Raw genomic sequence first — 20,787 nt, forward strand, 5'->3', positions numbered from 1 at the left:
GCACATGATAGATTTTCTACAAAAGTCGAAGAATATAATACGGTGTTGCTTCGGGTCGGTTTTCAAGTCTTTAAAAGAGGCCGACAGCCGGAGAAGGCGTGCGTAATCATGCATGACGTGCCACTTTACCCGATGCCATTGTAGGTGTTGAATGCTGAATCGGGCAAAGGCCAGTCTTGCTAAAGCGTCGGTCTCCGTTCATTTGTAGATGCTATGCTGCTTTGAGCTAAAACGACGAAGCAAGTGGGAGTTATGAGGGCCGAGGACAGAACAGACGTCAGGGTGGTATGTCCTCAGCTATATGCAATTACTTCGATCCTGTCCTTCACCGCCAGGTTAAACGGCATGCGGATTGCATATGTGGCTTTAAGGGTTGGACATGGCATAGGAAACGTTCAGAGCCAATGCCGCTCACTGTCATATCTTAGCCCCAGCACTGCCACGCTTGATTAGTATACATAAACATAAAACAATGTCCGAAACCGCGCAGAGAAACAGAGGAATAGTTACCACAGACCATGTTATTACCGGGAGAAATTGCCGCCTCAGTAGCCTAGATACCTTTCAGCACAATCCCGAGTCCCGCGACAAACCTGATCAGGGAAAGCGGCCGTGTGCCCGGCCGCGGCGACGGAGGGCCGCCCGAAATGTCTCTCTCTCCAGCCAGGCGCAGCTCGCGGTGGCGGCCAATCTGGGACGCGTCGCGATGCTCGTAAAACTGAGAAAAGTGCCCGTGGGAGCACAGCTGCCGACGCCCAGTGCAGATGTCCCCGCTAAGCAATTAGCCTTCGCGCAGGTATCGACCGCCGGCAATTAAACTGACACTGCAAATCAATGCAGTGATTTTGGTGTGAACTCAGAAATGGTCAAAGCTTGCACATGCACACCCATGCTGAGTGAGCTATAAGAGCTTAGGTGGGCTATCCATGTGACCTTAGAGCTACCTAGATGAGCCATTCATGATTTGGTACTTGGTAGGTATAGTGGGCCAAATGCCACGCAATCGTCAATACAATGATGTGCTCGTAATACGCTCTCCGACGATCCGCAGGCGAATCGGGAATTCACTATTTAGGCAATATTCGGCTCAACACATAGTTAGAAGTCGGTGTGGATTCAGAAATGACAGATGAATGTAGGGCCGTAGCGTCATGTGGCTGCGGATTAGCACGCTTGTTGGACCGACTGTATGTGTTACAGTGCGTCCGCGAAATCCGTGAGTTTGCGAATTTACTAGTTAATCCGCAAAATCCCTAGGGACTCCGCGAACTCACATAAACTCTCGTGAATCCGCGGAATCACTGCCGTGGCTCCGCGGATTCACTAGAGTTTCCAGTGCGTCCGTGAAGTCGCTGAAGAGTCCCGGGGATCTGCGAACTTCCTAGGTAATCCGCGGAATAGCGATTCTTTTTTAGTGAATCCGCGGAATACCGACTCTTTTTTTAGAGAATGTCCAAAAAAAAACGTTGTTTAGTTCTTATGCCGATTATTCGTAGAGGCTCAAAGACAATTGGAATCATGTTGCCGATATGGTGATACTGTTGTGCGTTGGCCGCCGCTTTGCCAAATGGAAGCGTGTTTATGAAGTCAGAAGTACAATTACTCAAAACGCCACCGACTGTGTATTTCACGTCGGTTCTGAGTAGATTTACACACCAACCGGTACCTGCTTATTTCACGTCAACTCTCGGTTCTGAGTAGTTTTACACACGGCTTTGCATGGGATTAAATGACGTCGGACTGGAGTAGTTTTAAGCACAGGGGAAAATGCGACCAAAATCACGTCAGATCGAAGTAGATTTACTCCAGCGGCTTGACGTGCTAAAATCACGTCCAGTCTGTGACGTAATGGGGCCTGCGCATGCGCACAAAGTCCCGCGCGAATTTTAACAAAGAAAGGGATGCGTCGGCCGCGGGACAAGGGGTGCGCGCCGGTCTTTCCGCGTCCGTTCGGCTGGGGACCGGTTGGCGAGCTGGAGGCGTCTGTGGTGAATCTGGAGTGTTGAGGGTGAGCAATTTGCTGAAAGCATGATTTTTGTAGACAATGGTTAGTGTAGTACACAAATGATGCTTGAATTCCTAGCGTAAGTACTTCCTGTACTTCCATTTGATCAATGTCAATGTAGAATTAATTGCAGGCAGTTTCAGTTGGCTTGATTGACCCAAGGGAGGCTGAGGCTATGATACAAAAGTTGTGTTATTTGTTTGCTATTTTACTATGCTTTTTTGTAAGCTAGCAGTTTTCTTTGTGGCCCAGTTGATGAGATAGCTTTCTCGTAAAATAGTATTATCCAGGCAGCTCGGTGTTTACACTGTGACGTCAGTATGGCCTGTGCGTAATTTTTTTGTGATGCCACCTGGTACTTATCTTTGCATTGCATTACCTAGCTAGTTTGTGGTCTCGTCTCTCTGAGCTATCATTCATTTCATCCTAAGTCGATATGTGCGGAACAATCAATTAAAAATATTACTGCTAAATCAAAACCCTGTGCCATGAGTGACATGCTGCCAGCACCTACTAGGACTAGGTATTGTAAGGAGCACCCCTTGTGTGGCACCTGGGCCATGTTTTAATGTGTTATGCTACCCGATGCTAGCAGGCACTGGTGTTCAGTTTCTATGGAAATGTAAAACAAAATTGGCAATTCTGCTTTAGTTTCCATGGAACCTCAGTGCGAATACCTGGGTAGGGTCAGTGTTGTCATGAAACAGGGCCCCAGAAAAATCCAAATGTGTAAGTGATGTGTGCTCATAATAGTTTTGTTGATATGGCTTAAAATATTTTGCAGCGTCGTAGTAAAAATAAAATTAATCTAATAAAATGAATGATCTCCCACTTAAATGTATTTTATTCAACTTTCCCAAAATTGACCCTTACTATAAAAAGAACTTTCTTTGTATTACTTGTTTTTACAATTGGAATGTCGAATGTAAAATGCATCCTTTAACCATCTTCAAATTCACCAGTCAAATTCTAGCTGCTATAAACATTCCTGCCACTTGCCAGTGCCACTGCAAGTCCCAAGGCTCGGCAGTTGGCCCACCCCTGCCCTCGCCCCTCTGCATGCAAAAACCCTCACCCTGCCCTCGGCAGCTAACCCCTGCGCATGGAAGATGGATTTACCTCTGCCCCTGGATGTGGCCAAACCTCCGTCATTAGTGCTGCTGCCCATTTCACTCACACCCTGGCCCTTGTGGCCCCATATCTGCTCCTGGTGGCCTTGCCCCTGGCCCTGTTGGTCTTACCCATGCTCCTGGAAAATCTGTCCTTGCCCCTTCAGACCCATACAGTGATTGCACTCACATCCCAGTTCCTTACAGCCCTGGCCCTGTCCCACATGGCCCTTCCTTTGCTCCTAGATCTACTCCTGCTCCTGACACTCACAACACCCCTGTCCATTACAGCCCTTGCTCTGCCCCTGTTGGTCCCTGCCCTGCCCCTGGTGGTCCCTCCCCTGCCTCTGCCTGGTCTACCCCTGCCCATGGTGGCCCTTCTAGTGGTGGTCCTTGTTGTGATGCGTGCTACTGAGCCGGCACGAACTATGCCGGCGCAGTCAGCTGACAGCTGTTGCCAGCCGCCGCGGCGCCGGCCGGCGCCTGATGGTAGGCTGTGCCGCCCGGCAGCTTCCGGCGTCCTTGAGTAAAGAGTATTGTTGTGCAGTCGTCAGCCGGACTCAATACAGTTAACATCGGGAGTGCGCGTGTGCATCTGGGGCGGTGGAATCGCGACGATAATTAATTTGCTATCGAACCATTATTAACGTAGACTTAAATATAAACCATAACATGGCGCGATCGGTATAATTTACTTTTTATCATTAGATGTAGCATCTTTTCGTCGGTTTTCGCGCGCGTTTCTCGCAATGACGGAGGAAGGCAAGCCGGTAGACCTGGGAGCCCTCACCCAACTCCTCGCCCAGCAACTGGAGCTGGCTCAAGAAGCTCAGCGGCAAAGCCAGCAGCGGGAGGAGCGTATGGTGGCCGTAATGGAACGGATCTGGGCCGGGCCGGCGGCAGGGGCCGGCGCTGCAGCCGTGGCGGCTACTGCAGCGGCCACCCCAGCCGATACGAGCGCAGCCGTCAGTCTACCGCCCAGACTGCCGGCATCAGCAGCTCCCGCTCCACAGCTGTCGTCATCGGCCTCACTGAAGGAGTTTGAATCCTGGCGACAGAAATTTCACGGCTACAGTCTGCTGACTGGCGTCAACAGGCTAGCCCAGCCCGAGCAGAAGGCAGCCCTACTCGCTCTGCTTGATGACGATTGGACCAGGGTGGTCAGGTACGGCCTGCCGATCCCCGAAGACGCTGATATGAACACCATCATCACGGCGATGCAGACGCATCTGCGCCGCCAGCGTAACGTCATCATTGATCGGAGAGATTTTTTCATGCGAGTCCAGGAAGCGGGCGAAACAGTGGACGATTTTCTCTGTGGACTGAAAGAGATTGCATCGTTCTGTGATTTCTGTCACCACTGCCAGGACAACAGGTTCAGAGATCGAGTCGTTGTCGGCACGCGAGACGAAGAAGCACGCCGCAGAATGTTGGAAGAGCCGGATCTCACGCTTCAGAAGGCAGTGGATATCGCCCGAGCGTCAGAGAATGCCGCCTCCAACAGCTCAGCCATCCGTGAACCAGCTGGCTCGACCCTGGCGAGGGTCTCTCAGTACCAGCGCAGCCGCGGTCGCCCGAGAGACCGGTCGACAGAGAAGACGTGCTCCCGCTGCGGTGGCGAAGTTCACCGTAGCGCCGGCGACTGCAGGGCCGTCAAGAGGACCTGCCGAGCCTGTGGCAAGGTAGGCCACTTCGCGTCTGTCTGCCGCGGTCGCAGCGCCAGTCGCTCGCGCGCTCCGGCGGCGAGCCCGGACCGGACCCAGCGGAGGTCCGATGGAGGCAGACGTGTGTCGCTCGTCACAATGAAGACGCGAGCGGCATCTGCACCTGCCAGACAGACAGTGGACCAGCAGCACCGAGACTGCATGATCCAAGGCCTGCACACGACGCGTGCTCCGCAGATCCAGATTCTGCTGCATCGGAGTGACGGTGGCAGGCAGCAAACGACATGGACGCCAGATACAGGCGCTGAGGTGTCTGTTATCTCTCAGGAGGCAGCGAAGCAGATGGGCATCAACGTCAAGCAGCTGACGCCGCCCTCTGGAAGCCTGTTCGCAGCGGACGGACGAGAACTGCCCTGCCTGGGAGCGTGCCAAGTCGCACTGCAGCTGGGAAGCATCAAGAGGACGATAGCCGTCTCTGTGGTGAAGAAGCTGCACAGCTCGCTGCTGTCGTGGCACGACGCTGTTCGACTGGGAATACTGCACAAGGAGTTCCCACAGCAAATCTGTTCTGCCATCTCAGACGAGGAGGAGACCTCCCGACCAGCTCCAGCGGTCTGCTCCCTGAAGACCATGCCAGGGAAGAGCAAGATACCCCGCAGAGTGGTCAAACGAGGCTCTGCTCCTGCACTTGAAGACGCCGGGAAGGCGCAGAAGGTGCACCCGCTGAAGCCGACGTGGGATGCAAGCAAAGGCGTGCCATCGGCTGAAGAACGACGGAAGCACTTCTCAGCGATGAAGGAAGCCTTCCCACGAGTGTTTGACGTCACCTCGAAGCTGCGCAAGATGTCCGGAGGCTCAATGGCCATCGAGTTGACTGAAGACGCCACACCAGTTGCCGTCTCCACAGCTCGCAGTGTACCGTTCTGCTGGCGTGACGACATTCGGCGCCAGCTGGATGAGCTGCTGGAGAGTGACGTGATCGAGCCGGTGGAGCACCCGACCGAGTGGTGCCACCCCATCGTGCCGGTGGCAAAGCGGTCGCCGGGCGGCACGGTCTCTGGCTGCCGTCTGACGGTCGACCTCACCAAGCTGAACCGATTCGTCAAGAGGCCAGCGTACCCAGTCAGGTCGCCGCACGACGCTGTGGCCTCGATCGGCAGCGGTGCAAACTTCTACACGAAGCTGGATAGCAAGTCTGGCTACCACCAGATCCCCATCCGCGAGGAGGACCAGGACAAAACGTGCTTCATCACGCCATGGGGCCGTTTCCGCTACAAACGTGCCGTCATGGGTCTGATCTCGTCAGGAGACGAGTACAACCGAAGAGGCGACGCTGCTCTCGGTGACATCCCTCAGACATGCAAAGTCGTGGACGATATTCTGGCGTACGACTCGAGCTACTCAGCTCACCTGGAGCACGTGTGGAGCATCCTGCAGAGATGTGATGACCACGGGATGACTCTGAACCCAGACAAGTGCTCCTTCGCCGGGAATGAGGTGGAGTTCTGTGGGTTCAAGATCGACCAGACAGGCTACACCGCAGACAACAAGAAGGTGCGAGCCATCGCGGAGTTTCCGCAGCCGGCGTGCCTCACGGACCTCAGATCGTTTCTTGGTCTCGTGAACCAGCTGGGTGACTTCTCACCAGACGTCTCGGCCGCCGCCGAGCCTCTGAGACACCTCCTGCGACCGAAGAACGAGCGGGTGTGGACGCCGCTGCACTCCAAAGCCTTCAGTGATGCGAAGAAGGCGCTGGTCTCGCCACCAGTCCTCGACTTCTTTGACCCGCGGCGCCGGACAGTCCTGGAGACCGACGCCGCACGCCTGCGAGGGCTGGGTTTCTGTCTGCGGCAACAGGATGCAGATGGACGATGGAAACTGATCCAGTGTGGGTCTCGTTTCCTGACCGATGTGGAATCCCGCTACGCCGTCTGCGAGATTGAGATGCTGGCAGTTGCATGGGCTTGTCGGAAGTGCAGCATGTACCTCTCGGGCATGCAGCAGTTCGAGGTGGTCACAGACCACCGACCGCTCGTTCCAGTGCTGAACTCCAAGAGCCTCATCGACATCGACAACCCGCGACTGCAACGGCTACGGCAACGTCTCACGCCGTTCAACTTCGTCGCTGTCTGGCGGCAAGGGAAACTGCACGCGATCCCGGATGCGCTCTCCCGGGCACCGGTGGATACTCCGACTCCAGACGACGAAGAGGCGGAGAAAGAGGAAGCCCACCAGATCGCAAGCCTGATCGCCAGAATCACCACGGCTGATCCGACCGAGGAGGAATCACTGTTCCCGGACGCTACCCTGCAGAGGGTTCGGGCGGCGTCTGAGCGTGATGCAGAGCTCAGCGCCCTCCGAGACGTGGTCTTGGCTGGCTTTCCAGACCACAAGTCCCAGCTGGAGCCGACGCTGCGGCCCTACTGGACAGCTAGAGACCGTCTCGCCGTGGACGGCAGCCTGTTGGTATGCGGGCAGCGACTCCTGATTCCCCAGAGTCTGCGTCGGGAGACGCTCGAGCGGCTTCACGCCAGCCATCAAGGTGTGGAGCGCACCAAGCGTCGGGCTAGACAAGTTGTCTACTGGCCCGGGCTTGACCAGGACATCGCTAACCTCGTCGGAGCGTGCAAGTCCTGCCAGATGTATCCTCCGAGCCAGCAAAAGGAGCCGCTAGTCTCCGAGGCGGTGCCAACTCGAGTCTTCGAGGCCGTCTCAGCGGACTATTTTTCGTGGGCTGGTCGCACGTATCTTGTATACGTAGACCGCCTCTCTGGATGGCCGTTCGTCTTTCATTGCTCTGGAGAGACGTCGGCGAAGGACCTGGTGTCCAGTCTGAGGGTCGCCTTCGCGGCCACTGGGGCACCCAAGACTCTGCGAACGGACGGAGGGCCGCAGTTCGCAGCCCGTCACACCCGCGACTTCCTGCGACGGTGGGGAGTGACCCACGAGATCTCCACTCCGCATTTTCCTCAGTCGAATGGACATGCGGAATCTGCAGTGAAGGCGGTGAAGAGGCTCGTGCAGAAGGTCAGCGACCGAGGTAACCTGGACAACGACGCGTTCGCGCACGGCCTCTTGGAGCTGCGGAACGCGCCTCGGGCTGATGGCCGCTCTCCGGCCCAGATACTGTACGGCCACCCGCTGCGCTCTACCGTGCCAGCTCACCACCGAGCGTTTGCCGAGGTGTGGCAGCGCGCGGCGGAGGAGTGTGATGAGAGAGCAGCCGCTCTGAAGTCCCAGACCGCAGAGCGCTACGACGCGAGCGCCCGCTCGCTGAGACCTCTGCGCATCGGTCAACAGGTTCTCCTGCAAGATCCGAAGACTGGTTTGTGGGACCGGACAGGCGTCGTCGTTGGCATCGGCAGCCGCCGAGACTACCTCGCTCGCCTGCCAAGCGGCCGCACCTACTGGCGGAATCGACGATACCTCCGCCCGCTGCGGCCGATGGTGACCACGTCACCCGATGGCAGCCGAGACGCCATCACCGAAGACGGCAACAGCGGCCGGGCCAGCGCCCGAACCAGGACCGCCGACAGCGGGACCCCAGCCGCTGACAAAGTCCCCCGCAGCCGCCCTGGCGCAGCGACCCCCGCGCCTGACGTCTCTGTGAGGCGCAGCAAACGGCTTCGTCGACAGCCTAAGAGGCTGACTGTGACTTGGTCGGACCCAGTGTACGAGTTCGTGTAACCATCGTGCGCTGACACGCGTTGGTGCGTTTGTGTTTGTCGGAGGCACCGTTTTTGTTCTTGAGACGTGTTGTCTCCCCCACGTCTGGGGGGAGGTGTTGTGATGCGTGCTACTGAGCCGGCACGAACTATGCCGGCGCAGTCAGCTGACAGCTGTTGCCAGCCGCCGCGGCGCCGGCCGGCGCCTGATGGTAGGCTGTGCCGCCCGGCAGCTTCCGGCGTCCTTGAGTAAAGAGTATTGTTGTGCAGTCGTCAGCCGGACTCAATACAGTTAACATCGGGAGTGCGCGTGTGCATCTGGGGCGGTGGAATCGCGACGATAATTAATTTGCTATCGAACCATTATTAACGTAGACTTAAATATAAACCATAACAGTCCTATCCCTGCCCCTGGTTGTTCTAGCCTCTGGCCCTGGTTGCCCCAGCACCTACTCCTGTCTCTGGTGGCCCCATCCCTGCCCCAGGTGGTTCTCCCCTGCCCTTGTTGGCCTTAACCCTGTGCCCCTGGTGTACCGAACTCTGCCACTGGTGGCCCTAATCATGCCCCTGGTGGTCCCATCCCTGCCCCTGGTGGTCTTACTCCTTCCCCTGGTTGCCCTAGCCCTTACTGCTGCCCCTGGTTGTCCAAGCTCCTGGTGGCCCTATCCCTGCCCCGGCCCTGGTTGCCCTAGCACCTACTCCTGCCCATGGCAGCCCTATCCCCACCCCTCCCCTTGGCTGCCCTAGCCCCTACCCTTTCCCTGATTGCCCCCAGCTCCTGGTGGCCCTATCCATGCCCCTGATGGCCCTATCCCTGCTCCTGGTGGTCCTACCCTGCTCCATGGTGTCCCCATCCCTGCCCCTAGTGGTCGTGCCCCTGGTCGCCCTACCTACTGCTGGTCCTAGCCCTACCCTGGCCATGGTTTCCCTGCCTCTGGCTGCCCTAACCCTGCCCCTGGCTGCCCTAACCCTGCCCCTGGCTGCCCTAACCCTGCCCCTAGTCACTGGTGGACCTACCCCTGCCCCTGGTGGCCCTATCTCTGCCCCTGGCTGTCCTAGGCCCTCGCCCTGCCTTTGGTGGCCCTACCCTGCCCATAGCTGCCCTAGTACCCTACTCCTCCCCTGGTGACCCTATCCCTGCCCCTGGTGGTCTTACTCCTGCCCCTGGTTGCCCTAGCCCTTACTGCTGTCCCTGGTTATCCTAGCTCCTGGTGGCCCTATCCCTGCCCCTGGTTGCCCTAGCCCTACCCTTGCCCATGGCAGCCCTATCCCCACCCCTCCCCTGGCTGTCCTAGCCCCTACACTTTCCCTGAATGCCTCCAGCTCCTGGTGGCCCTATCCCTGCTCCTGGTGGTCCTACCCCGTACTCTGCTCCATGGTGTCCCCATTCCGGCCCCTGGTTGCCCTACCTACTGGTGGTCCTAGCCCTACCCCGGCCATGGTTTCCCTGCCCCTGGCTGCCCTAGCCCCTGTCCCTGGCTGCCCTAGCACTGCCCTGCTCCTGGTTGCCCTACCTCTGCCCGGTGCCCCTTGGTTGCCCTAGCCCTGCCCCTGGTGGTCCTATCTCTGCCCCTGGCTGTCCTAGGCCCTCTCCCTGCCTTTGATGGCCTTACCCTGCCCCTAGTTGCCCTAGTACCCTACTCCCCTGGTGACCCTATCCCTGCCCCTGGTTGCCCTAGCACCTACTCCTGCCCATGGCAGCCCTATCCCCACCCCCTCCTGGCTGCCCTAGCCCCTACCCTTTCCCTGATTGCCCCCAGCTCCTGGTGGCCCTATCCATGCCCCTGATGGCCCTATCCCTGCTCCTGGTGGTCCTACCCTGCTCCATGGTGTCCCCATCCCTGCCCCTAGTGGTCATGCCCCTGGTTCTAGCCCTACCCTGGCCATGGTTTCCATGCCCCTGGCTGCCCTAGCCCTGCCCCTGGTTGCCCTAACCCTGCCCCTGGCTGCCCTAACCCTGCCCCTGGCTGCCCTAACCCTGCCCCTAGTCACTAGTGGACCTACCCCTGCCCCTGGTGGCCCTATCTCTGCCCCTGGCTGTCCTAGGCCCTCGCCCTGCCTTTGGTGGCCCTACCCTGCCTATAGATGCCCTAGTACCCTACTCCTCCCCTGGTGACCCTATCCCTGCCCCTGGTGGTCCTACCCCTGCCCCTGGTGGTCTTACTCCTGCCCCTGGCTGCCCTAACCCTTACTGCTGTCCCTGGTTGTCCTAGCTCCTGGTGGCCCTGGTTGTCCTAGCTCCTGGTGGCCCTATCCCTGCCCCTGGTTGCCCTAGCCCTACCCTTGCCCATGGCAGCCCTATCCCCACCCCTCCCCTGGCTGTCCTAGCCCCTACACTTTCCCTGAATGCCTCCAGCTCTTGGTGGCCCTATCCATGCCCCCGATGGCCCTATCCCTGGCCCCTGCTCCTGGTGGTCCTACCCAGTACCCTGCTCCATGGTGTCCCCATTCCGGCCCCTGGTTGCCCTACCTACTGGTGGTCCTAGCCCTACCCCGGCCATGGTTTCCCTGCCCCTGGCTGCCCTAGCCCCTGTCCCTGGCTGCCCTAGCACTGTCCTGCTCCTGGTTGCCCTACCCCTGCCCGGTGCCCCTTGGTTGCCCTAGCCCTGCCCCTGGTGGCCCTATCTCTGCCCCTGGCTCTCCCAGGCCCTCTCCCTGCCTTTGATGGCCTTACCCTGCCCCTAGTTGCCCTAGTACCCTACTCCTCCCCTGGTGACCCTATCCATGCCCCTGGTTGCCCTAGCACCTACTCCTGCCCATGGCAGCTCTATCCCCACCCCCACCCCCTGGCTGCCCTAGCCCCTACCCTTTCCCTGATTGCCCCCAGCTCCTGGTGACCCTATCCATGCCCCTGATGGCCCTATCCCTGCTCCTGGTGGTCCTACCCTGCTTCATGGTGTCCCCGTCCCTGCCCCTAGTGGTCGTGCCCCTGGTCGCTCTACCTACTGCTGGTCCTAGCCCTACCCTGGCCATGGTTTCCCTGCCCCTGGCTGCCCTAGCCCTGCCCCTGGTTGCCCTACCTCTGCCCCTGGTTGCCCTACCCCTGTCCCTGTCCCCTAACCCTGCCCCTGGCTGCCCTAACCCTGCCCCTGGCTGCCCTAACCCTGCCCCTGGCTGCCCTAACCCTGCCCCTGGTCACTGGTGGACCTACCCCTGCCCCTGGTGGCCCTATCTCTGCCCCTGGCTGTCCTAGGCCCTCGTCCTGCCTTTGGTGGGGCGCCCAAGCCCCTACCGCTGGCCTGGTTGACCTAGCTCCTGATGGGACTATCCATGTGTCTGGTGGCCCTTACCCTGCCCCTGGTTGTCATAGCCCCTAACCCTGCATTGGTTGCCATAGCCTCTAACCCTGCATTGGTTGCCAGAACCCCTAACCCTGTATTGGTTTCCTTAGCCCTTACCCTTGCCCAGGCTGCCCTAGCTCCTGGTGGCCCTATTCCTGCCCCTGGTGGTCCTACTCCAGCCTCTGTTGGCCCTATCCCTGCCCCTGGTTAACGTAGCACCTTGCCCTGCCCTTGGTGGCCCTGACCTTGCTCCTGGGCCTGGTGGGACCCACTCTTGTCCCTGGTGGCACCATCCCTGCCCCTGCCCCTGCTTGCCCTAGCTCCCACTCTTGTCCCTGACGGCCCATCCCTGCCCCTGCCCTTGTTGGCCTTAACCCCCTGTCCCTGGTGGCCTTAACCCCTTGCCCCTGGTGGCCCTAACTATACCCCTGCCCCTGGTTGCCCTAGCTCCTTATGGCCCTTTCCCTGTCCCTGGTGGTCCTACCCCTGCCCCTGGTTGCCCTAGCACCTATCCCTGTCCCTGGTGGTCCTACCCCTGCCCCTGGTGGTCCTACCCCTGCCCCTGGTTGCCCTAGCACCTATCCCTGTCCCTGGTGGTCCTACCCCTGCCCCTGGTTGCCCTAGCACCTACTCCTGCCCCTGGCGGCCCTGCCCCTGGTTGTCCTAGCTCCTTATGACCCTATCCCTGTCCCTGGTGGTCCTATCCATGCCCCTGGCTGCCCTAGTACCTACTCCTGCCCCTGTAGTCCTACCCTTGCCCTTATTGGCCCTAACCCTGTCCCTGGTGACCTTAACCCGCTCCCTGGTGGGGTCTGTTTATAACGCGACCTGGTGGGGGGCTATTTTTTGCCCCCCCCCTCTCGTATCTCCGAAACTACTGGACGGATCCGCAAAATTCAAACGGCGTTCGAAAGGCCTGTCAAATTTGTCGAGGAAAACCAAATTTCATTGACCTCGGGGTCACCGATGACGTCACAGGTCAGGTCAAAGATGAAATGTTTCACCGTTCACGGGTCATCTAGGGAATGCGCTATAACACCGAAGAAAACGCATTTTGTCGAGAATCAGCGATAGGGCGTCAGTTGCCTAGTACATATGTTGCTATAAGAGGTCACTGACATTACCAGGTCAGGTCACCAAGGGTCACAGGTCAGGTCACATGAACCTAACTTTAGGTACTAAGGCTGTGTGATGCATGTTTTATGGCCAATTTTTCATTTCCAACTCAATGGTGTTGTTTATAAGACTATCAGGTACGGCTTAGGTCACTTTCTGGTCAAGGTCAGGTCAAAAAAGGTCAAAAAAGGTCAAATTTTAAAGTTGATAGTTTTGCACGAATGGGTATTGGTTGACCTAGCCCCTACCCTTTCCCTGATTGCCCCCCCCCCCCCAGCTCCTGGTGGCCCTATCCATGCCCCTGGTGGCCCTCTCTCCCTATCCCTGCCTCTGGTGGTCCTACCCTGGTCCATGGTGTCCCCGTCCCTGCCCCTGGTGGTCCTAGCCATACCCCTGCCCTGGTTTCCCTGACTCTGTCCCTAGTTGCCCTAACCCTGCCCTGGTAGTCCTACCCCTGCCTCTGGCGGCTCTTACAGCCCTGGCACTCACACTGTCTGTCTGCCTGTCACTGTCTGCCTGTCGGTCGTTCCGTCCGTCCGTCCGTCCGCCCGCCCAACTCTTGCTCCTGGTGATCCAGTCAATGCTCCGGGGGACCATGCGCTCCCCTTGTTCCGTGTGATCCTTCGTTTAGCCCTGGTCCTGGCTTACTTGGACCCACTGTTGGTTCTACATGCTTTTAGCTGCCCTATTACGGCTCTGCCTCTGCCCCTGGTGACTCTGTTCCTAGCTTCTGGTCTAGTCCTGTTGATTTTCGGCTTTCCATGCTAGTGTACCCGCCCCCCGGCCACTATCAATGCTATGTCTCTGTCATGTCTGATGTCATGTCACAAATCGCAGAATGTTGCTTTTGCTGTACATGTTTAATGTTTATGTTTTGCTGTTTCAGACGACCGGCATCTTGTGGACAGCAAAGACATGGCCGCGTTAAAGGCAGGTGACTCTTTCTCTTCTTTTGGCGATCTGGAAGCGTGCATTAGTGTTCTGGAAAAGGAAACAAATTCAAAATTTTTCAAGTCCAGTTCAGTGACACTTCGTAGCTTCTTGCAATCGTCCCCTGGTCACTACATTTCAAAGACAATCTCAAACAGGGATGACAAGGATGCTTTCATAGAGGAAAAGAAGTATCGTTTGATTAAGTTGGCGTGCACTCACGGGGGACGGAAGTACGCCGGTAAAGCCGATCGTGTGCGAAGCACAAAGACTAAGAAGTTAGACTGTCCCGTGCTCATCACCGTGATATTGGACAAGTCCTTGAAACTTGTGGTGAAAGAACTTAACCTCGAGCATTCTCACACAGTTTCCAAGGCTAGTTTCATGCTCGAGCCTGAGAACCGCCGCCTCACGGAGGACGAAAAGGAAGTTGCCCGACAGTTCCATCGGGTCGGTGCTGACAAAAAGCGTATCCGCCAGCACATGCTAGATCAGTATGGGAAAGTGCTTACTCGCCACGACCTGAACAACGTGTTGCGCGTACCGAAAAATGGACAACCTGATCTGGAAGCCGCTATTTCCATTCTGAGCGAGCGCGGATTTGCATCCACTGTCGTCGAGGATGCCGGTACTGTCTGCGGCCTTTTCTTTCAGGACCAGGAGATGCGGAGCGCCTACGAGAAGTTTCCTGACCTTCTCCTCATGGACTCGACCTACAAACTTCTGGACATCCGGACGCCAGTCTTCACGATTCTCACTGTAGATTCGTTTGGACGTGGCGTCCCTCTCGCCGTCTTCCTGGTGACCAACGAGACGGCTCACATGATTGGCGCCATGCTTCGTGTTTTCCGGGAACACAACACAGCTGCAGCATCTATCACCAAAGTAAACATGCGTGTAGAATAAATGGGTCATACAAATTGATACTATTTGATCATGTAAGATCAGTTACTCGGCTGGCTTAAGATGTATATTGTATAAGGTACATGCATCAAATACTTTTCGGCATTCACGCGTTATTATGCTTTTTTCATAGAATATCGTCCAACTAGTACCCTGCGCTATGCCATGTTGCAGGGCGAATAAATTCGAAATCGGCCTTATGTCGATCATCACGTTCAGAGGCTAAGCCTGGTTAGGTGTAAGGATAAGAGCTGTTTCACAAGTGTCAATTAATGAGCTGCAACTTCTGTTTTCAGGTGTGGCTGACCGACAAGGACCGTGCGGAGAAAGCTGCCATCAAGGACGTCTTCCCGGACTGCGACCAGTTTCTCTGCAGCTTCCACGTCCTGCAGTCCTTCAGAAGAGAGCTGAACCTCGCCAGCGTGGAGAAGGGAGAGCGAGAGCGGATCCTGGGGGTTCTGCAGCAGCTCGTCTTCGCCAGTTCCGAGACTGAGTATAGGCGTCTCCGTGAAGACATCAGACATCCTGCCACAGACAGATATCTTAAGGACAACTGGGACGAAATTAGAGGGGAATGGGTGCGAGGTCTGTCTGGGGCAGCCATGTCTGGTGTCTTCACAAACAACCACCTAGAGTCGCTTCACGGCAAAATGAAGTCTGTCTGCAGAACTAACGACACTCTGCCAAACTTCATTCAGTCCTACCTGACCGTCTTGACCACAGTGCGTGCCGACAGGAACGCGGAGATTCATGCAGAGGTCAACAAACGACCAACCAGCTGTCGCTTCGCCGAACTGGACCAATACCAGCGTCACGTAACCTCGTTTGCCTTGTCTCTTTTGCAGGACGAGCTGGTGGAGTCTGCCACCGTAACACTGGTCGACTCACCGGGAGGGCTGACTGCATGTGACCGGGCGGGAAGGGTGGCCGTTAGCTCCACAGCGTGCGACTGCCTCTTCTACCGGCACTACAGCCTGCCCTGTCGCCATATCATGGCAGTACGACTCGAGCAAGGCATGTGTCTATTTTCTCAGGAGCTGGTGGGGCAGAAATGGCTTTTGTCGTTCGCTGCCGATCACCTGGAGGCCCAGCTGGATTGTCGAGTACCATTCGCTCCGTCTGTGTCCACCCGCTCACTGCCACCAGGGAAGCCTCCACGGACGGAGCGTGAGCGGTACCGGCAGCTGCTCAACGTCACCTCGCAGATCGCATCCGTGGGCTGCGAGCTCACCGGAGCAGAGCACCGCCAACTCCTGGATAAACTTACCACCATGCTCCACTTTTTACAGCAGCGCCGCTCCTTCCTCATCGTAGAAGAAGTCGATGGCGTGCCAACTAACGACTCTGATTTGCCCACAGATGCACCGCCCAGCGATGTAGCCGACGCCGACCTGACTGATCTCCACTCTCCAACAGGTGGACAGTCACAGCCGACCGGGAGAGCTCTGCTCACTGCAACCAGCAGATCAAGGCCAGCAGAAGATGAGCGACCTAACTTTGACATATTTGCCGGCTTTTTCGACAGTCCACTGCGGCTTGGCGCTGCTCCACCTGCTGAGATCCCATCTCCTGATCAGGTGTCTTGCTCTTCTCGTCCCACCGCTCAGGGTTATCAGCCGGCAGTACCATCGCCACTGACCAAAACACGTACGCCTGATTACAGCGGTCGAATGACACCACGCCGCGTAGTGGTGTCTCCTTCGTGGGCTGGATCGCCGGCGGAAACCCCTAATCGCGGCATTTTTACAGGGGTAATGTCGCCGTCAGTGGTCGCCCCTCGGGCTGGCTCACACGGCGCCACCAAGCCTCTTGCAGCTCGCAGAAATCTTGTGTTCCCGTGTGGCCCCTCTGACGCGCCGTCTGGCTCCGGGCTTGTCCACAGGTCGCAGTCGCAGTCTCCGTCACAGTGTGATGACGCTGGTCGGGCGGAAGTTTCCCTGTCCCCGATTATCGGCATCGGCCCGTCTCCCATAGTTGGGGTCCCCCCCGTAAGGACGGTGACTGTGCCACCTTCCGTTGCAGGTCCATCCACGGGTCCATCCACCTCTCGGATCTCAACTCATGATGCGAGGAACGTGCAGCTGCACACGCTCACCATGCCACCAAGGGTAGCTAAGAATCGCGGACGACCCAAAGGCAGCAAGACGACTGTGATAGGAGCGCTAAGAAAATGAGGTATGCTCATGTAAACGGATACTATAGCGTTTGTTACTGATTTTATTGTATTGTACAGTCTGTCTTAAAAGTACCGCGCAAAGTGACGGTGGATCCATGAACCCTGACCGAGGAAGGGCCTGCTATAATTTAAAAGTCACCGAATCAATTGACCTGGGGAATGGACGAGGATATCCATTGTTTCGGTGACTCAAATCCAGCAGTCCTTCCTCGGTCAGGCTCGATGGATCCACTGTTACTTTGCGCGGTACTGTTAAGACAGACTGTACTACAAATTACAATACAACACAATACAATTCGTCTTAATCTACCTAATACTAGAACAACGTGCGTAATGTCTGTGGGTTTAATATGGCCTTGGGTTTAATACCATTCCGTACCTTGTGAAGCACGACCTAAATGTCAAATGATATAGTTATGCATACATTCAAATTATGTCACTTCGAAAACCGCGGCATTGGTAGCATGACTCCTAAAAGCGTAGCACATTTCCTTTGAGTAATTTGTTTTGTGGTGCTTTTATCATTGTGTGTGTGTGTCCGTATTTAAACGATGATGGTTATCTCCATACCCACTGGCATTTCTGTAAATGTGTTGTTTTGTTAATTGCCGACTACGTCTTCAGCCGATCCGGGTGCTGGCGAGCTGGTGGACCTGAAGGCGACAGGCAGACCGTAGCAGTAGCAGAAGCTCTTCAGTTGACCCGAGGACGCCGGCCTCGTCTCGCATCAAATGACAATCCCGCGCGAAATGACACCAGCCAAGACAACGACGAATACCTACGACAACGAACCTATTTGTATATACGCAATTTGTACCGTTTTGTACCTGTAGCTTTTATGAGCTTAAATGTGTTGTCTTTCAATTTGATTAGAACAACATATCTAGTCAAGCAGTGCCGCGATGTCGCGAAGAAATCTTGTGTATCTCTCAAAAGCGTTGATCTCTGCCTGCCACCCACTCAGGACAAGTTACGACCGTGTTTACTGTTTTGTACATATGACTGGATTAAACCTCGCACATCGCTTTGGTTTATTCATTTGCCAACTTATCTTTACTGTGCCAGTTAAGTTTAGAGCGAATTACCTTTTTTGGAGTCAACATGGGATACGGCCGTGCAAAAAAACCCGTTCTTTCCATAATGTACATTCTAACAAATCCAAAAGTATCTCTCTTCGCCTTCTTCCGTGTTTTGTTTGCTTAATGTAGATTGGAATGTATGTAGACATCTGGAATTTCCGCCGACTGCTGCTGTTTAGAATGGGATGCATCGAAATGTATTGTATGAGTGAATGGAATGGGTGCGAGCTCACGTCTGATTATCCAAGTTGGGCCTTTGGTCCAAAGCTTTAATATAAATCAGAAAAGTCGACCGAACTTTGAGCATGGATGGCACATGATTGTGATGGGTTCGCTAAAGGTTTCACGGCGCGATATGTTAGACTTCCTTGAGCTCCGCACGTACGACCGCGGTCCACACACACCGAGAGTCGATACCCATCTGTGTATTTGGCCTTGGCCCGTGACCCACGCCCCTCGCAGGCCTCGCAACAGCTGACTCACGCCATGATCGCGCCCCGCGCCGCTCCGATGGCAGAAGCGTACCTAGCTCGAACTCACGGGTCGAACATAAACGTGCACACGATGGTCCCGTTACCGTACACTTGAATGATTATACATATGTAAATGCACAGGCGTCACCTGCTTTTATTGGTATGGGTCTCATGACTGGTTTGAGAATATCAAAGCCAAATGTCGAAAACATTGGATTAACTCGAGGACGACCAGACCTATATCATGGATGAAGTATCCTATATAACGAGACCGATTTCCAAATATGACCAACCAGTCCAGATTATCCGCTGTTTCAGGTGACTGAAAGCACGTAACACCATTACACCCCATGCTCATTTCTTACCGGGGCATTATCAACCGATGACGAAGCTTAGGTACTGCATCACGCACCCGAGCAGTAACAGCTCTTTCCAAAAGTGGAAGCTCAATCGCTGCGACAATGCACAATCCCGATATTGAACTGCATGCCGGGGCGCTGACTTCGTGGTTTTCAGTTTGGAGATTCTTGTAAAACCGTTCGTAGCCGGTTTGCGATTTTAAGAAACTCGTTCCTGTTGCTAGCGCATGTGTATCCTACTGCCTTGCTCTTTCATTACGACACCACCCGACCGATTTACGGTGGTTGGTGCTTCACCACCAAACCCACATCGTAAGACAAACTAAAGCTCCATCGTAAGCTCACACAAAGACCGCCTTCCGTAGTCTGAGGCGTTGCCTACCGTTCTAAGGGATGCCTTGTCGGCCAAGATTTTGGCATGGGCGACAGGAAGACGAAGTAAAAGAGAACAACTAGGCCACTTAGCGTCGATACATAGCATGTCGTAGAAAATGACCATTTTACCTTCCGTTCGTATAGCCTCTCATATGTTCATACATCTGAATATCGGACAAGCGTGAGAAAGGTTCCGCAAGCAAATACTGCACCTCATTTACGTCTCGGGGCATCGCCTACTGCAATCAGTACTTCCAATCCTAACATTTCGCTTAGACATTGCGTTGCGTTTAACCTGTGTTACCACCGTTACCACCTGTGACACTGTTCGTGGTGACCTGGCAAGTGGGTCCGGTATACCCATGCATAACGTCCTGCGGAGTGCGGGTGCGGCAAGTCCGGGACCATGCACACTATCGGATTTTGCTGTACCTGGGGCCCTGGGCTCCGGGTGAAAGTGTTCATTTTGAGCAAGGAGGAACGCTTACCCCCCCCCCTCCCCCAAATTGTGTCAGGCCGAGCCGCAACTGCAGATACCGCAATGCTAGGACACCAGCTGATCAGCGAGACGGCATGTACCGTCCGTCAGACCATCGGCGGCGAAACGGGGAGGGCACCGGGGCACCGTGCCCCCTTTGATTTTGGCATTTTAACATTAGCCCTATGGGCGTTGCATGGAAAAATGGGACCAAAAGTCGGCAGTGCCCCCCCCCCCTCCCTTAATTGAAGCCTGAAGGTGTTCCGCCGCCACTGCGTCGGACACTGCGTTCTTCCCGCCGCCCACACGCGGCGCCTGGGAAGGGGAGGGGAGCTGACTACGGTGGTATAACGTAACGAAGTCCCAGAATTGCTCCCTGGTTAAGTGGTTACTCGTTTCTCCACCTGGCTGGCCCGGAGCTTCGCCTCGATCCAGCGGGTTTTCGATTGCGCGGGTCTCCCGACTTCACGTTGTCTCTGGCTGCCCGGCGCTCCTGGATCGCCTTCTGGAGGTCCGGGTGGAGGGCCCACGGCATGGTGTCTTTCCTAGCTCCCCGGGGAACAAAACAACCATGATATTCGTGATCAGGCATCAGCACCCCGAAAAACCTCATGGCAGCCACACTTAACGACGTTCTAACAGGTCCCGATGTTCCCGTTTGGGTCATTGACCTGACCAATGACCTAAGATCTTAAAATTGGGTATCATCGGCTTCCTCCCGTCACGGGCAACACGCTCGTTTTTTTCCGCGAAGCTCTAGCTCGATCAGGGGCCAAAAGGCAATGGGGTGGGGGGTGGGGGGCGTCGTTGGACCCCCTTATACATTCGCGGCTTACAAAACATCAATACGAGCAAATCACGGGTTAAATCACGTCAGAAGTACTCCGCACTTCAGAAACACCAGTCAGCCTTCCTGATTAAATCACGTCAGAACTACTCCGCACTTCAAAAACACCAGTCAGCCTTCCTGATTAAATCACGTCAAAACTACTCCGCACTTCAGAAACACCAGTCAGCCTTCCCGAGTAAATCACGTCAGAACTATACTCCGCACTTCAGAAACACCAGTTAGCCTTCCTGATTAAATCACGTCAAAACTACTCCGCACTTCAGAAACACCAATCAGTCTTCCTGATTAAATCACGTCAGAACTACTCCCGACGTAACATACGCA

The 20,787-nt window shown here is 55.8% G+C and overlaps 2 protein-coding genes across 3 annotated transcripts in view; both read left to right on the forward strand.

Moving 5' to 3' along the window:
- The window catches only part of LOC122388786 (flocculation protein FLO11-like), a 42,686-nt gene that overhangs the window by 10,720 nt on the left and 11,179 nt on the right, over positions 1-20,787 (forward strand). The gene's annotated exons all lie outside the window — the stretch shown is intronic.
- On the forward strand, positions 1,856-18,218 carry LOC122388763 (protein FAR1-RELATED SEQUENCE 2-like). 2 transcript variants are annotated; one of them, XM_043380143.1, is made up of 4 exons: positions 1,856-2,008; positions 13,727-14,655; positions 14,970-16,848; positions 17,474-18,218. In XM_043380143.1, exons 2-3 carry the CDS (start codon positions 13,756-13,758, stop codon positions 16,845-16,847), a joined length of 2,778 nt encoding a protein of 925 aa, XP_043236078.1. In that variant the 5' UTR covers positions 1,856-2,008; positions 13,727-13,755; the 3' UTR covers position 16,848; positions 17,474-18,218. The 2 variants fall into 2 exon arrangements, with proteins under 2 accessions (XP_043236078.1, XP_043236079.1); XM_043380144.1 differs by lacking the exon at positions 1,856-2,008 and adding an exon at positions 2,063-2,084.

The sequence above is a fragment of the Amphibalanus amphitrite genome, unplaced genomic scaffold (assembly GCF_019059575.1).
Source record: "Amphibalanus amphitrite isolate SeventyFive unplaced genomic scaffold, NRLGWU_Aamphi_draft 000335F_arrow, whole genome shotgun sequence".
Taxonomy (NCBI): domain Eukaryota; kingdom Metazoa; phylum Arthropoda; class Thecostraca; order Balanomorpha; family Balanidae; genus Amphibalanus; species Amphibalanus amphitrite.